Source organism: Mustela nivalis, assembly GCF_964662115.1.
Source record: "Mustela nivalis genome assembly, chromosome: 9".
Taxonomy (NCBI): Eukaryota; Metazoa; Chordata; class Mammalia; order Carnivora; family Mustelidae; genus Mustela; species Mustela nivalis.
This window is the reverse complement of record NC_139028.1, coordinates 118,083,235-118,100,552: the sequence shown is the minus strand read 5'-3', so window position 1 is coordinate 118,100,552 and position 17,318 is coordinate 118,083,235. Positions and strand designations below refer to the sequence as shown.

General features: G+C 64.8%; 2 protein-coding genes and 1 long non-coding RNA gene across 9 annotated transcripts in view; 2 read left to right on the top strand and 1 right to left on the bottom strand.

The window, feature by feature from the left end:
- Window positions 1-16,093, bottom strand: part of LOC309873507 — a 42,089-nt gene extending 25,996 nt beyond the window's left edge. For both annotated transcript variants that reach the window (XR_014316384.1, XR_014316385.1), the window contains exons 1-2: window positions 15,050-16,093; window positions 10,721-10,840 (exon numbers count right to left, since the gene is read on the bottom strand). This is a non-coding gene — a long non-coding RNA (uncharacterized lncRNA). The remainder of the gene's footprint in view (window positions 1-10,720; window positions 10,841-15,049) is intronic.
- KCNQ1 (potassium voltage-gated channel subfamily Q member 1) overlaps window positions 1-17,318 on the top strand; it is a 307,094-nt gene that overhangs the window by 159,345 nt on the left and 130,431 nt on the right. The gene's annotated exons all lie outside the window — the stretch shown is intronic.
- LOC309841310 (uncharacterized protein) lies at window positions 12,975-15,032 on the top strand (the record flags this gene model as incomplete). The annotated part of the gene is made up of 3 exons (XM_082684195.1): window positions 12,975-13,157; window positions 13,565-13,929; window positions 14,044-15,032. The coding sequence occupies 3 exons, from the start codon at window positions 12,975-12,977 to the stop codon at window positions 14,840-14,842; spliced, it is 1,347 nt and encodes a 448-aa protein (XP_082540321.1). The 3' UTR covers window positions 14,843-15,032.

Below are 17,318 nucleotides of genomic sequence, written 5' to 3'. Positions count from 1 at the left end.
TGCCGGCCTGAGAACCAGGGGCCTTTCGACCCTCCCGTCCGCAGGGTACTTCGCAGCTCAGGAGGTGAGGGGAGGGACCGGCGTCAGGAATGGGACCCCCCGGCAGGCTGGGACATGGCGGGTGACAGCTGAAGGTGAGGGGCGGAGGGGCGGCCCCGGCGATCCCCAGCCCCCGGGCCTGAGGACGCGCAGGGGTGTTCCAGCTTGCAAGGGGAGCCTCGCCAAGGCCAGGGTTTCCACGCGAGGCACTAGGGCCTGCGGAGGCTGCCCCAGGGCTCTGACGGGTCAAGCGAGAGCAGGAATCGTGTTGTGATTCCATCAAAGACAGTTCTGCTCCGTTCTGGGCAAACATGTGGGGCGGCTGACAGACGCAGAGATTTCTATCCCGGAGCAGGAGTTAGAGACCCGAGAGCCCCCGACTGCGGCGCGAGCCCGGGAGCGCTGCAGGGCTCCGTCCGGCCGCTCTCCGACTCCGACTCCGCCGCCACCGGGAGCCGCTCGCGCCCCCCGCGCCCTGGCCCGGGGGCCCCTCTGCGCCGTCTCCCGGGGCGAGCGCCCAGCCGGCCACCTGGGCCCCGGCCACCGCGGGCTCCGCACACATCCGCTTTGTGGGCGTCCTCGCCGCGGCCCCACACTCGCGGCCGCCTGTCTCTTCCAAACACAAACACAAAAGCCGGCCAGAGGTGCGCGCTCCGCGGCCTTTTTCCTAGTCAGACAGGACGCGGCGACTGTCTTTTCTTTCTGTCCACTTAGGAGCATTTCCCTGGCAACCCTGCGTCTCCTTCGTCAACACCGGCTAACTCCCTCCGTCCCCTTTATCAAGACATTGTTTAGAGCAAATAACTCATTAGCTGGTCCGGCCGCTCGGGAGGCCTTTCAGAGCGGCTCTCGAGAGGGCCTTTCCCCTGAGAACGGGGCACGCCGCCGGGCGCAGGAAGAGCAGTGCCCGCGGGGGCCGGCCGCCTCCGCCAGCAGGCAGGCAGCTGTCCGCTCACCAGCCATGGCCCCTGCCCTCTGGGTGGACCGGCGAACTGAACAAGAGGGGAGCTGCCGTGGCTGCAGCGACGTCCCCAGTCCTGTCGCCATGTCTCTCCTGTAGGGCGGCCCAGCCGTGCAGAAAGGGGACCCGGGACCCACTGCCGGGCCAACCCCGGGGTCACGTGGGCTCTGCCCTTGCAGATTCCTCAGCTTCCCCGCAGCCTCCTCTTTCATTGGGAAACAGGCTCCTCTGGTAGACCGCGTTCCAGAACTTTCTAGCTGACCTCCCTTCTCTTTCTCCACTTCCACTGTTAGGTGTTGGAAAAGCACTAGGTCTGCTTTCTTGGTGTCCCTGCAGTGACTCTGGCAGGGAGGCAAGTCCTGCGTCGGTGGCCCCGAAGCCGAGGCTGAGCTCTCCCAGGAGAAAAAGAGGTTGGCCAGCCAGGTGGGGAGCTGGTGGCCACGGGGTCCAGGAGTGGGGGAGGGCCGCTCTAGAAGGGGCCTGGGAACCGGCTGCCTCCTACTCTGCCCTGTGGGCTGCTCCGGTCATGGGCAGGGCTGGGGTCTCCCCGCAAGGCAGGCCCGGAGCCAGCCTCCTCCAGGGAGCTCCCCAGGATGCAGATTTTCTATCAGGGCACCCTGTGTTCCTGACCCACACAGGATACGGGGTCACTCCAGCAGACTTGGGAGTGGAGCAGCTTCCGTTTTTTTAAGGTCCTGCTGCTTGTCACCCATGACAAGCCTCCCAGGTCCCTCTCACTGCTGGCTTGAACACGGGTGCCTCCTGGGACAGCTCGGACTGGTATCGGCATGTCCCCTTGCACACAGACCTGAACCCCAGGCAGGAAACCCCATGTGCCTCCCACCTGACAGGCCCTGCGCAGGGAGGCACCACAAGAGTAACCAGAGCTTGTGGCCGCCGCGGGGTGGGACATAAGCCCTCAAGGGCCCAAAGGCCCCTCCTAGACTCTGGAGTCTCAGAAACCCCATGTGGGCTTCAGGCCTTGCAGACTGGGTTTTGGGGGCTTATGGCTGACTCGGGAGAAGGGCGGTTCCTAGACGGCCTCCTGGCGGCACACCAGGGGCTCGGCCATCACCTGGGCTAGGGGAGGCCACGTGGTCCCTATGGACGAGCCTGCCAGAGCACCTGAGTACCACGGGCAAAGCGTGCGTACTGCGGGTTTCGGTCCGCTCCCGGGAGAGTCCGGGTGGGGCTCGCTCTAGTCCCGCTCAGGCTCCGGGCAGTCAGGCGGACGGCGGAGCAGAGAAGGGCGCTGGGTCAGTGTCGATGGCAAAGTGTGGGCCTTCAACCCGTCTCAAGGCCTCATTCTGGGTTTTCGTGCTTCCCTGAGAACCCAGCTGTGCCTGCCCACCCCATGTCCCTCCAGCCCCCCAGCGGCTCCGTCCAGACATTATATGACCCTCCTCAGGCCTGGGGATGCATGCGACAAAGGTCCCCACCCCAGGAATGCTGTTGGCCTGGGAGGCCAGACCCCAGACTCCAGCGGACCAGGCTTGGCCGGGGCAGGAACATGCTCGGTTGGGCGTGGCGGGGCGTCCCCCAGCCCCTGATCAGGAGACCCAGATCCTAACGCCCAGAGCCCCTGCCTGCCAAGTTTCTGTGATTGTTTTGAAACACTTCCCACCAACAGACACCCCCACCCACCCCCAGGGTAGCCTCGTTCGAGCCCGGAACAACAGCTCCCAGTGCTGGGCCGCTTGCTGCCGCGAACACAGCTGCTGTAACCAGATCGCAAGCCTCGCTGCCAGCACTTTCCACATGAGCGCGTCTGCTCTTAGGCTGAGCTCCGGGCGGTGCAGAGCCCGGCTGCTGGACCAGACGTCGGTCCCCACCTTGATGGCAGACGTGTATGTGTGGAGGGATGCTTCATTCAGCCCCAGGGTCACCCCAGGGCTAGCGGCCTTTGGCGATAAAGCCTGGTCTCCTCAGCCCACCCCCGCCCAACAGCCAAAGGGCCGCGGGTGCGCTCCCCGCTGGCCGGCAAACCCTGGGGTATGGCCACCCTGGCTGGCCTAGAGGCCAACCCAGGTTTAGGAGAGCCTCTGGAACACCCATGTGCCCGATCCTCCTCCAGGGACCCCTTGCCGCTCGCTGGGGTGGGAGTCGGAGCTCAGGGTGGAGACCTGGCAGTCTCAGCAACAGGTAGAGAGGGACCCCAGAAAGTGACACTGATGTCCTGAACAGGAGACACACAGGCCCCTGGAGCCACCCGACCCCAGCCTGGCCCACTGGATGCGCAGTGTGCAGGAATGCTGGGCTCCCTGATGGCGGTGGGATGCAGGCTGGACAGCCCAGCTCCGCGGGGCTTAGCTAAGCGCACCCCCCCCAAGGGCCCAGCTATCCAGCTGTGTTCCTGCCCACCCTGGGGCTGTTCTGGGAACCAGGTCCCAGAGCCTAGGGTGGTGTACGGACACAAATGAACCAGCAGTCAGCAGAGCCTGGGGAGACCGAGGACAGGGGGTCCCCGGCCACGCTCCCAAGCCACCTGGCCCAGGAAGATCCCGTCCAGACCTTGTTCCTGAGGAGTCTCAAAGGCCAGAGTCGGGGTGTCCTGCGGAAATCCTGATGGGGTGGAAAATCCCCAGCCGTGGGGCCCCGGGCTCGGCTAGGAGTCGGGACTTCTCCTGCCGGCTGGGGTCAGCCAGGCTCGCTGCTTCCTGCTTCCCTTTGAGGTCTCCTGTGTGAGGGAGGGGTGGGCACCCGTCTGCGCGCGGGCTCGCTCGACTGCGACGGGGAGTCTGTGCTTCTGGGGCCTGGGCATGCTGGGGTCAGGCAGAGGACCCAGCGGGGCTGAGAGGGAGGCCAGTGGAAAAACCCCAGCCCTCGCAGAGCACTCCAGGGGGAGCGGGAGGGTCTGCTTCGAGGCAGAGGGCACGTTCACTTCCACAGGGCCCTCCCAACTGGCCAGTCTGATCAGGAGGGACGTGCCTCTATGAGCTTCTGTCTAGGTGGGGAAACTGAGGCCTCTGGACAGTCCCAACGTGCCATTCTCAGGAACGCTTGGGGGCTTGGGAAGCGGGGGTACCTTCTGTGGGACTGTGACCAGCGGTCACCTCCCTCCTGCCCTGTACACTGCTCGACTGCCTGGGGGCAGGGTGGTCTGGCCCCCACCTGCCTTTGGGACCCTGAGAAGGGAAAGCCGAGAGATGCAGGTGACCCAGAGACCCAGGGACCCTTTGGGGACCCTCCCTTTTCAATGTTCACAACCCGCTGAGCTCGCTGCCTTTGGTGTCGGGGGCTCAGAGAAGCGACTTTGAAGCCAGCCCCTGGGGTGTGCTCCTATCGGCACCTGCAAATCATCTCCCACCTGACCCCAGGACTCAGCACCACTCTTGGGATGCCCCCCGCCCCCAGCTTGAGGCCCTTCTGGTGGCCTAGGAAGAGGGCCCGGAGGGGGTAGGAGCAGCCCCAGCAGGGGAAATGGAGAAGGCGGAGGAGCGCCCTGCGTGTGGGCCCACGGGCCCCTGAGACGGCCGCCTCTCCTCGGCCTCCCACCCGAGCTAGAGATGCCCGGTGTCTTGGGAAGCCCTCTCTCCCCTGCCCTGGCGCCTCATCCCTCCTAGGTTCCAGCCCTGGTGCTCCCTCGCCTGGCCTGCCAGTCTAGGGGCTTGCAGAGGGGCCCGTCAGACGCCCCCGTGTCCCGGCACGAGGCCTGCACAGGGGGAACAGAACGAGCCCGCTCTAGTGATGGACTAGAGACGAGTGGAAATCTGCTAGCGGGAGATCCCTGGGTTCGCCGACACCCACACATTTCAGGAACAACGTAAGCCAACAAGTGGCTCCCGGCCTGGCGGCAGGAATGGGTGGGACCACAGGCAAGTGGCCTTGCGGAGTGGCTGCTGGGGACAGCTGCCCTCTGCACCTGGACCGGGCACGGTCCCACTTGTTGACGGGAAGCCGGGTGGGGGGTGGCATCTGGCTCCCAGCAGCTCGAGCAGGAAGAGGACGCCTTCTCGGGCGGCACTTGGCCCTCGCAGGGGTCCAGCCGGGCTTTGGCATCCCTCTTGGCACCTAGCCCTGCAGGTGCAGGGCGGGCCTCTGGGGCTCCCGGGCTGCCTTCCCCCAGGACACCGACAGGGACGGGCCCTAGTGGCACCTGGGGACAGGCTGCTTGGGCCGGCCCTGCCTCGCTTCCGTCCCCGGTTCTGTGGCAGGGCAGAAGCTTCCGCAGTGTCTGCGTCTGCCTTCTGAGGTCAGGATGGGGCCTGACAAGGGCCCCGTAGCCGTCCCCGTTCACGAGAGGACACGGTGGGCTGGTCTCCGCAGAAACCTGGCTAACCGCTGCCGTGTCAGGGCTGGGGGCCTTGGGCGGGACGCTCGGCCGGGCTACACCTCCCTCCCCGTTGGGGCTGTCACAAGGGCTCTCTGAAGTCGAACGTGAGGACATCGAGTCACTGGACAGTGGAGGACGCTGCTGGGGTGGCTGTCTGGCCTATGGCATGTGGCCATCCTGAAACACCTCTGTCTCCCTCCCTTGAGAACAACCTAGGGCCAGGCGTGGGACGACTGTGAGGGCAGAGGCCGGGTCCCGGGGCCTTGGGGAGGGCCGCAGGCCCCATCACGAAGAAAGTGCTACAGGGGCCGGGGGTGAAGCAAGAGGTGACAACAGGGGACAGAACCCCAGGCCTCGTGCGGCCAAGGGGGGCACAGGATGGGTCCGTGGGTGCACGCTGGTGCGGGAGTTACGGGCTGCGGTATTAGGACTTGGGAGCGCGCGGAGGCTGGCGGTTAGAAGGTCTGAATGGTTGAGGACGAGGTGCAGTCCCTGGAGCCCTCGGGCCTGGGGCCACGGTCCTGGTCCCCTGGAGGCCACCCCCCACTGCCGGGACCTGGTGCCAGAGGCCCAGGAGTGGGAGACACAGCTCCCGGGGGCGGGGTGGGGGGTTCTGTCCCGGGGGGTAGGTCCAGCTCCTTCCGGCCAGTCTTGAAGGTTCGTTCGGGAGCACAGGGTGCGGACAGTGGCCAGGTGTGGGAGGAGCGAGCGACTTTGGGGGACAAGCTGAGGGTGGGAGGGAACGGGGAGCCTTTGTTCTCGAGGAGCATGGGTTCCTGGCGACACCGGGGTGGGGGCTGGGCAGAGTCCCTCGCAGGGCCTTCTGGGAGGGGCGCTCAGAGCTCAGCTGTGTTTAAAAATTAGCAAGCAGGGGAGTTCCAGGTTCTGCACTTAACCCCTTTTGAGCCTTGGAGGCCTGTGTGAACTGTGAATCAGGGAGGCTGAGCGGGAAGGCGGCCGCCGCCGCCCCCGTGAACAGCCGGCCTGCTGGGTCTCTGGGTCCAGGCTTTGGGGCCGAGAAACTGCTGGAAAGTGCTGTCTGCGTGGGGTCTGCGAAGCGCCCTGCCCCCCTCCCGGGCTCCAACGTTGACAGGCTCTTTGTTTTCTCCTCTGGCCCTATTCAAGGCCGTTTCTCAGCTTGCTGGCTTTCCAAAAAGGTTGGGGGGATTTTCCACCCCGTGAGGCTCTGAAACCACTCGGCAAGGGCGAGGCCGCCCCGCGGGAGCTGACCGGGCTTCCTCCCGCACGTGCTGTGGGGACAGCCCCTCTGTGCCACGGTTCCCAGAGCAGAACGACAGGAAGAAGCGTCTGTCCTGGGCAGCCGTGGGCAGCACAGCCCGTGGGGCCAGGTGTAGGTCAGTGGCCATCCGTGGCCAGGAGTCAGAGAAGCAGAGGCGATGGTCCCAGAGACCATGATTGGGAGGCAGGTGACGGATGCCTCCTGTCGGGCTCCCGCGCAGGCCGCCCCGCCCTGCCAGCCCGGAACACGGAGCTCCTCGGGCTCCTAGGGCTTTTCTCTCTCGCAAGGGTGACCCAGAGCCGCTCCCCCAGCACCTCCGGCTTCCCACACGTCCGTGGACCCCAGTCCCCCAAGTGTCTCTCCAGCTCAGCCCCCGCACTCCAGAGTCGCACTCCTATCCCCTGCCCCACCGCTCTCATCCATAACCCCGGGCACTTCCCCACCCGGGGTCCCTGCACCCCGACATGCCGCCGTGTGCGCCAGAGCCCCCACCGTCCCTGGCGGCACGTCCCCCTCCAGGCCGCCCATGTCAGCCCCTTACCCTGCCAGGCCAGCTTTGCCCCTTGGGGTCCCCGCACGCTTCCCACTGCTCTGCGTCCCCTCTGCCCCCATCACTGGGCGTGCCAGCGGCCGTCCCCTTCAGTCCTGCACTGAGTGGAAGGAAATCCTTCCATAAGGCGGATCCGACTGGGGCCTGGTGGGGGGGGGGTCTCTCCCTGAGTGGGACCTCTCCGTGGCTGCTGCTGTTCTCAGCAACTCCGCAGCAGCCTCTCTGGTCCGGCCCTTCCCGCAGGCGCGCGTCTCCTCCTCAGCCTCTTTCTGTCCCTTCATGGCCTTCTTCCCCCAGAGGGCCCTTTGCCTGAAGCCCCTGTCCTGTCCCCTACTCCCCAGCTTCCCCAAGGGAGCTCCTAGGACCCCAGACTGGCTCCTGGTGCAGACCCTGTTCAAGGCGGTTCTACCCGCAGAGCACACTCCTCGAGGTGCAGGAAAACACGTTCTCGAGCTCCATTGGGCCCTCAGATCCCTTCAGCCTGGGCCAGTGGCCGGTGCCCAGTGTCACATGCTGTTTCAGCCGACAAAGACTTGTTCACTGACCGAATCTGTTAAGTGGGGCCGTGGTCACGGCCTTGCCTCTCAGACACAACCCACTGAAAGCCTCAAAATCCGCTGCGTCGCAGCCTGTGTCACTAGGAGGCGTGTGGCACGTGAGGCATCCTGGTACATGGCCTGTCGCTCATAGGCACGTGGCATGTGTGTGGCCTGTGTTGCTCAGGGGCATGTGACATGTGGCATGTGCGTGTGACCTGTGTGGCATGTGCGTGTGACCTGTGTCACTAGGGGGTGTGTGGCACCGTGGTACGTGGCTTGTGCTGCTCAGGGCTGTGTGGTAGTGAGGGGTGTGGCAGCGTGGCACGTGTGTGAAGCCTGTGTCACTAGGTGGCGTGAAGCACCAACGGGCATGTGGCACTGTGGCACGTGTGGCCTGTGTCGCTAGGAGGCATGTGGCACCGTGGCACGTGCGTGCTCCCGGACGGACGGACGGGGTCTCTGGGAGCCGAGTGAAGGAGGAGCTCCCCTGTGGGGGGTTGTGAGGGAAAGGACCCCCCTGGGCCACACGGGGACATGGCCCCCTCCACCCCGTCTAGAAGTCATTCGCTCTGAGGCGACTTCCTGTCGCACCCCCAGATGCTCTTCATGTCCGTCCTTCCGCACACACGAGGAGGGCCCCCGTCCCCGGCCAGGGTCACCTGTGTGGCCCACTGGTCTGAACCACTCGAGCGCACCCCTGCTGCAACTCCCCAGGGCACCCGGCCTGGCTTCCCCCCTCCCCACCCCACCCCATCTTGAACCGGGGCCAGGATGTTGGTGCCCCCCCCTCCCCGCCGGCCCCGCTGGGCTACAGCCTGAGGAGCTGGGGACAGCCCTGTGTGCTGGGCACCGGCCCCCCAGGGAGTCCCCATTCTGTGACACTAATTGCTACAATTAGCGGGAGAAAGGCCTATTAGATCAGTTTCTTCTCCTGGCTGAGGCCCGGCTGCTGGGGAGGGCCCGCCCCAGCACACGGAGGAGCAAGGACCCTTCCACAAATGAGGCCACATTTAAATTGCAAACAAGGCCTCGCCCAGCCCCAGCAGAAGCTTTAGTTGGGCCGACGGAAGTGCTGAGGAGTGGGTGCCCACTGGGCCTTCCCGAGCTTTCCTGGCTGACCCTGGGTCATCCGGACTCCGATCCCCCCCCAATCCCAGTCCTGCCCCGGCCGGCCGGCCTGGGGGTACATGGCGCAGGGAAGGAAGGCCTCCCTTCCCTACAGGGGACTGCTTGGAGGCAGGACGCCACCTCCTCCTGGAGCACATCGCAAACCTTCCGGGCCTGCCGGCCACACAGAGCCACTCACTCGCCCGTCTGCATTAAGAGGCGTTGCTGAGAAGGCCCTCCTGACCGCTGTCCAGGCCGCCTCTGATCCTGCCCAGCCACGCTCGCCCACGCCGGGGACGCTTTGCGTCCGCGGCTGAAGCCCCAGGGGCCAGCCCGTGGGATCACGGGGCTTGAGCACCCCCCGCCTGCAGTCAGACCACCGCCCCGGGGAGGGGTTGCTCCAGGGTCGCTCCCTAAGAGAATGGGGCTGGGGGTGCCGGCTCTGGCAGCCTCCGGGGCCGGAGCAGAGATGAGCCCTGTCCCCAAAGCTGGCCTCAGGCAGGCCCTCACTTGGGGTTAGCCCCACGGGGCCCTGGGGAATGTCTGTGGACAGTTTTGCTGATCACAAGGTCGGGGGGCTACTGCTGTCTCCTGGGTGGGGGCCAGCAGGCCGCTGCCCGCCCTCAAGGTGAAGGACAGTCCCCCGGCAGAGCACGGCCCGGCCCCACGCGCCACCAGTGCTGCGGCTGGGAACCCCTGGCCTGAGGAGCAAGGACCCCGTGGCTGCTTCCTTTCTGTTCTGAAAATGGACGCATACTTTCCTGGCCTGGCCTCTTCCTTTGCTGCACACATCAATGAAGCCATTCAGCTGCCGTGCAGACCCCAAGAGGAGACCCCGGCTCTCGGGAGGCCTCCCTTCTTGGGGGGGCAGACGCGGGGACCAGAAAATACCAGGGGGCGGCCTGCATCTGTGGGACTGGCAGCCCAGTGCTGACCTGGGTTGGGGGGGCTCCCGGGGCCCCCCGCGGGGGCGGCTGGCAGGGCTGACAGGCAGCGTTTCAGGTGAGACCAGAAAGGGGAGGAGGAAGTGCCCAGGGACGAGGCAGCCGGGCGGAGGGGGCAGAGGGGGCTGGCGCGCGGGCCCCAAGGCACTTGGCCAGTTTGGGAAAGAGGCAGGAGGCTGGCGTGACAGGAACTCGGGAGAAGGACAGTGGGCAGGGCGGATCTTGTAAAACCTGATGGAATTGGAATACGATTTCCTAGAAATAGAAACCACTGGAGGGTACCTGGCAGCAGAGGACGGGACAGCTCTCATTCCTTCCTCCTCGGCTCTGGGGACTCGAGTGCACAGGCCGTGGGCTGCCTCGCAGCCCTGAGCCCCCGAGACGCGGTCCCCCTCCGAGGGTCGGTGGGAGGCAGGCGGCGCCCCACTCTGCTCCCCGCTTTCCCATCCCGTCTCTGCTCCCCCGCAACCCGCCGCCCGCCTCCACCCGCCCCGGACGGCTGCCCCCGCCGTCCCCTTGCTACACGGTCGTGTGCGTGTGCCCTGGTCCCATACGGGCCATCAGCTGGCTCGGGTGGGTGGCGGTCATTTGAATTTCTGGACAGAGCCGTGGACTGAGGCCCTCGCTGTCTGGCGTCGGTGCCTCTCAGCGCCGTGTTTGCGCAGGTCTCCGGTCCGTGAAGCGTACATCGAGTCCTCGCCCCTGACCACAGCGCCGGTTCCAGGTCCCCACCCCCGCCAGGGCCGGGCCCAGCACACAGCCCCTCGTTGTTCTGCCGAGAGCCGCTCTGGCTGTTTACCCGGGAGGGAAGCTGCTGGGCCGCAGGTATTAAAGATTTTATTTGAGGAAGCAGTGCTGGAAGGCTGTCCGGAGCGTCTGCGCCCGTCTCGCACGGCCACCTGCAGCACACAGGGACGCTTGTTTCCTGCGTCGCTGCCGGCACTTGGCAGGATCCTACTTTCTAATTCTTCTCTCACGACGAGCGCCCCTCGCTCTCGTCCGCGCCTCTGATCGCTAAGGAGCCCCCGTCGCCTCCCCCCAAACCCGCCCACGGCCAGCTCGGCCACTTGCCTGCTGTGCTCGGGCTCCCCGTCCTCCTCTGTGGTCTGCGGGACGGCCGGGTGTGGGGCAGCCGTCGGCCGCTTATCGGTTTGGTTTCAAGCGTCGCGTCGTCTGTCATCAGTGACCTGGGCAGAGTCCCGCGAGTGAGAGTGAACACAAGCCCCGTCTCAGAGGCTCCCCAAAAGTACTTCACCACAACCGACTGATGCAGCAGAAACACTTTATTTGCGAGTACTCAAGTCTGTGACTTTCACGTTTGAAGCTGTGTTTTCTGGGTACTGCGTTCCACACCCCCACCCACCCCCCCTCGCGCCCCCGCCCCAAGCTCCCAAGGCCTGGGGGTGACTCTCCCCCCACCGGCCTGCTGCCCTGCCCCCTCCCCCCACTGTCCTAGTGAACAAGCAGCAGCTCTGCTGTCCATTCGGAGGCTGCTCTTCCCAGGCGGCTCAGGCAGGCATCCACATTCTGGTCTCTCCACTTGGGGCTAGCTTCCCCCAGTCGTCCTCCGCGTGGTCCCCGCAGCCACGTGGCACCACCTCGGTCTCAGGCCACCTTCCTCTCAGGCAAGGCTGCCTCTGGCGTCTCTGCTGGGCCGGCGTCCCCCGCCGCTCCTGCCGCTGAGGCTTGGAGCGGGCGCCGGGGTCTGCAGGCACAAGGCCTTCTCTGTCCTCCTGCCGCGGGGTGCACTTGGTGTTTGCAGAACTTTTCCTTTCACGCACGTTTTAGAGTATGTCTGTCAAGTTCCTCAAAAACCCCAACTGGAAGTTGAAGCAGAGCTGCACTAAAGATCTGGGCAAACCCTGACCCTTTCTCATGCTGAGCTGCCCCGTCCGCGAGAACGGACCGTCTCCACGTCAATCGTCTTCCCTTACATACTTCAGCAAAGGTGTTCTCCATAAAAGTCGTCTTTGTTAATTCCTGACCGGGCTTAAGTGTTGCTGCTGTAACTTCTATCCTGCTTCTCGCTCACTCACACTGGCTCACGGGGGCGGGGGGGGGGGGGGGGTCGATCGTCTATCCCCAAACCTTTGCTCTCGCCTCTTTCCCATTCTGCAAAAGTTGGCTCTTTTTCACGCAGCTCAGCAGTTTTCAGAGTGTGGTCTGAGGACCCCAGAGAGCCCTGGAGGCCTTCGCCCAAGGTCAAGACCACTTTCATCCTAATACTCGGACGTTATTTGCCTGTTCTGCTCTCACTCTCACAAAGCTCAAGAGTTTCCCGAAGGAAGCGTGACCCGCCGGAATCCATGCCGGGATGGCCCTGGGTTCGGTTTTTCATGTTTCTCAGGTTTAGCTTGAGGGGCTAACTACCCACCCACAGATCCAGCCCACGTGAACCAGGTGCTCTGGGGACTTCAACACTTTGTCACTTTGTCCGAGAAGCAGAGGCTTCTCGTCTTGGGACGGGCAGAAGGTTCCCTCTCTCCTGGGCCTCTCCCTTGGCTCTGTTCCCTTCCCTCATGAGAGGGGAGAGGATGCCTGTGGTGGCCCCTGTGCCTTGTCCCCCGCTGGAAGGGACGGAGACAGTCTGCTGAAAAGTCAGTCATTGGTACAGAATCTGTATCACATCAGGGCATCTCCTCCGGGCTGGCTAAGTGCTATCCACGCCCGCCCCCCCCCCCCCCGCCCTAAAATCAGGCAGAGGCCTGGAACTGTGTAATTCTTCTGTCTCTACTGAGAGAACCATATGGTTTTTCTCCTCTGGTCTCTTAACGTGGTGAATTACACGGGTAGAGTTTCTGATATTGGATCATCTCTGCATTCCTAGGAGAAATCCCCCTTGTCGAAGAACGCTGTAGCACACTGTCGCACTCGGTGAGCGGACGGTGTGCGTGGGACCTCGGCACCCACGAGGGAACTAGTTCATAATGTTCTCGTGCTCTCCTTATTTGAATTTGGACATGCTCTGATTCCCAATTTAAAAGATCCCTCTAGCTGGAGCATAAATCCTGAAACAGGCCCACTTTTCTCTTTAACATGTTTGGAAACACATTAAAATAGAACCGTAATCAAGCAACCCAATCCTTAAATTTTTCTCCCAGTGAGTATCTGGAAAACAGGTGCAGAGATGGGTCATTTGAGACACCATGGAAATCTGGTTAATCCTGCCTGCTTTCCTTCCCCGAGTCCTGCAAGGCTGTGCATCAGGCTCTCGGCTGGGGGGGGTGGTGCGGGGGGGGGGCAGCAGAGAAAGAACAGAAAAGTCCCTCCTGGGAGCTCTCGGTCCATCACGGGCACCGCAGTACAGAGAGGGACCGGCAAATGTACCCAAAATGCGAGCGTTACTGTGCTAGCAACGTCCTGTCCGGGGTGGCTCTCCGTCCGTCTAGGCAGAGCTCTGGCGTGGAGGAGCTCATGCCTGCCACGACCAGAACCGTCCTGCGGGAAGAAGGCACTCATCCCCGTTTCGCAGAAAAGGCCGTCTGCTATGCTGAGAACACTGGGGTCGGGGCTCAGGGGAAGCCAGGTCCCAGGCTGGCCCCCACTGCCGTTCAGACTGAGAGCTGTGACTCCAGTCGTGGACTCCAACCCCGGGCGTGACCAAGACTTCCATTCCGCACTCCCCTCCCCTACTTAGACCCGTGATTCCAAACCCAACTCCCAGCGGGCTGTGACTCAGAATCCCCACCCCAACGAGAAACCTCCGTTCCAACTTCTGACTGGGATCCCCAACTCGGACCCCAAACCCCAGCCCCGATCTCCAGTCGGACTCCCCACCCAGACCTGACTGGGAACCGGCACCTTCCAGAGCGTCCAGTCCTGACTCGGAACCACCACTCTGGCTCGAATCCCGGGAAGCCGCCCCGACCCAGAGCCCCTCCTCCCACCTGGGAATCGAACTGGGACTCTAGACCCCCCCCCCCTCACAGCGCAGCCCAGTCGCCGACCGCGGCCGGGATCTTGGCGCGGAGCCCGCCCCCAGCGCGCCCAGCCCGCCCAGCCGCGAGTCTGCCACGTCGGCAGGAAGGCGGCCTCCCCGCGCAGACGCAGATCGCTGCCCCGACCCGCACTCGGACCACCACGTGGACACGGATTCCCCCCGCGAACTCCCGCCTTCGCTCGGGCAGACTGCCCGGACCCCGCAGTGGGAACCCCGAGCCTCGGAATCAGAACGTCGGACCCAGACGGATTCCCGACGACGCAGGACCGCGAGACTGGACCGCGGCGAGCTGGGGGGGCTCTGGACCCCGGCTCCGCTCCCGGGACTCAGAACCGCGAGGCGAACCCCGGATCCTGGCTCCGATCCCAGGACTCAGAACCTCGAGACTGGACCGCGGCGAGGCGGGGGGGGGGGGCGGACCCCGGATCCGCCCCCGAGACTCAGAACCGCAGGGCGGACCCCGGATCTGATCCCGGGACTCAGAGCCTCGAGACTGGACCGCGGGGCGGACCCCGGATCCTGGCTCCGATCCCGGGACTCAGAACCGCGAACTGGACCGCGGGGCGGACCCCAGATCCTGGCTCCGATCCCGGCCGGGACTCAGAACTTCGAGACTGGACCGCGGGGCGGACCCCGGATCCTGGCTCCAATCCCGGGACTCAGAACCGCGAACTGGACCGCGGGGCGGACCCCGGATCCTGGCTCCGATCCCGGGACTCAGAACCGCGAACTGGACCGCGGGGCGGACCCCGGATCCTGGCTCCAATCCCGGGACTCAGAACCGCGAACTGGACTGCGGGGCGGACCCCGGATCCCTCCGATCCCGGGACTCAGAACTTCGAGACTGGACCGCGGGGCGGACCCTGGATCCTGGCTCCAATCCCGGGACTCAGAACCGCGATACAGGACCGCGGGGCGGACCCCGGACGGCCACTCCGACCCCCGACTCGACACCACGAGGCTAGACCGCGAGGCGGACTCCGGACCCCGGCTCCGATCCACGACTCAAATCCACGACGCGGGACCGCGAGACGGACTCCGGACCCCGGCTCCGACCCCCGACTCTGCTTCCCGAGGCTGGGCCACGGGGCGGACTGCGGACCCCAGCTCTGATCCGCGACTCGGAACCACGATGCGAGGCCGCGGGGCGGACTCCAGGCACGGAATCCGACCCGGACTCAAAAACACGAGGCGGACTCCAGGCGCGGAATTCGACCCCCGGATTCGGATCCGCGAGGCAGGACCGTGAGGGCGGCTCCAGATCGGACCGGGACTCCGAACCACGACGCAGAACCGCAGGGCGGGCTGCAGGCGCGGAACGCGGTCCCCGGCCTCGGCACCACGACGCGGGCCCCGCCCCGCCCTCGGACGCTGGACCGGGCCCCCCGCCCCGGGCCGGCTCTCCCGGAGGCCCTGAGCGGAGCGCCGGCCCCCGCCCGCCGGACGCAGAGCTCACCTCGGTGCGCCGGCGGTCGCCTGGTCGGGCCGCGCCCGCAGCGCTGGGGGAGCTCGGCGCGGGCGGGCGGGCGCAGGGTGCGGCCGTGTGGACGGCCCCGACCGCGGTCCGGCCCCGCCGAGAGCTCAGCGCCGACTGCGCGGCGGGGCGACCGTCTGCCCAAAGCCTCCGGCCGCGCCCGGACCCCGGCTGACGTGGCAGCTGCCCGGCCGCGGATTGGACGCGCCCGCGGGGGGGGCTGCCGCGTGCCGCCACGCTGATTGGCCGGGCGCGGAAAGCAGTGTGTCACCCGCTGCCATTGGCCGAGAGGGACGAGGGCCGATGCCACCGGGGCTTGGATTGGCGGGGCGGCCAGAGTGCCACGTGCAGCGCCCCACCCCACCCCACCCCGAGCTGCAAACGTCCACCCGCCGGTCCGGCGGCTGGCGCGCGTCCACGCCCGCATGGGTGCCCCCCGGCACGCTTGCAGCCCTCCGCACACAAACGGCCTCTGCAGACCCTTCCCACGCAGGTCCACGCGGGCAGGTGGGCCGGCGGGCGGCCTCCCACCTCCCTCTGGGGACCAGGCAGGGCGCGTCCGGCGTCCGTGCTGCTCTTAGGGCCTCTGCTACGGACGTGCTGTTGTTCACCCCTTAGGAGACCTGGAGACGAGGGTGCCCAGACTCTCACAGGCGGGATCCTGAAAGGGGGGATCCAGAGGAGGGGCCCCCGGTGGTCAACTTCCCACCTGGACCGCTACAGTTCTCAGGGCAACTTTCTCCTGAGGATCTTCCTGAGCCTGGAGGTGGGATCCGCTGTCTGTGGACTGTCTTCCCTACTGTCCACACACCCACCCACCCATCCACCCACCTAGCTGCCCATCCACGCATCGGTCATTTACCTACCTACACCTGCCCATCCAACCACCACCAACCCTCCCTCCTACGAACACACCAATCCATTCCTCCATCTGCCCACCCACCCATCCAACCATCCACCCACGCACCCACCCAACCATCCACCCACGCACCCACCCAACCATCCACCCAACCATCCACCCACGCACCCACCAACCATCCACCCACGCACCCACCCAGCCATCCATCCACGCACCCATCCAGCCATCCACCCACGCACCCACCCAGCCATCCACCCACACACCCACCCAACCATCCACCCACGCACCCACCCATCTATTCTCTCCACTTACCTTCTGAGCTCCCTCTGGGTGCCAGACACTGCCATAAACAGCAACAGTCTGCAACAAACAGCCATCGGGAAGTCTGTCCTCATGGGGATCTCACTCTACTGAGGTTTTATGCATGTCCAGGGCAAGTCAGACCTTCTGTGAACTCAGTATTTTTTCAGAAGTTGTTACCCCCCATTCTCCCCCCAACCAGGGTTGACTTCAAGGGAGGGGGGAAGCGAGAGCCAGCCAAGCAAGAAGCCAGCCCCACACCCAAGGCAAGCAATAAGACCATTCATCTCAACTGCTCTGCCTGAAATATGTGTCTGCACAAAGAGCCAGAAATTTCTCCAAGGGTGACTGAGTCTGCTTTTTCTTTATGGTTCAGCCTGGAGGAGAAAGAGGGACATGGTGTTGTCTTTTCACACGTCTACAGTTTCTTTCTGACCTTCACAAGCAGAGCCAGATTGGTCATTCCTCTGTCCCCTGACCAGCCCACGGGAAGGCTGTACATCAAGCCCAGGTCGGGACATTTGACAGAGGCCTCACCATCTTCCTACCACGTTTGCCTGCCCAGCCTCCTTCTCCCTCCTCCCCACGAGTGACCACTGGTCCCCTCTGCCCTGGTAGAGAATGGCAGGGAGAGACTGGAGTGGTGGCCCACACTGTACAGCCCTGGGTTTCCTACCTGGGAGGGAGAAGGGATGCTGCCAGCCTTGTGCAGCTGTTGACACAAGAACAGGAGGACCCACCAGCCAAGCAGGGGTCGAACAGGAAGCTGATGGCAGCCTCGGGCACTGCCCTGGTTCTCGCCGCTATGAGCCAGTGGTGTAAGCCTCCAACCTCTGCCTTTTGTGGCCTTCTGTGCCCTTCAGTGGGAGGCAAAGCCCCTTCGCCGGACATTCTCCAGGTGTGTCTGTTTCCACTTCCCCAGGGATGTCAGGGGAGTGGGAGCCCCAGACCCTCAGAGTGATTTCACAGATTTCCTGCCTCCGTGGAGTTTATATTCCAACAGGAAAGACAGACAAGAAGTTTTCAAGATGCTCTGGACAATCTTCTGTGTCAGAACACACTGGTCCCAGGTGATTCTGGGGAGCTGCGTCT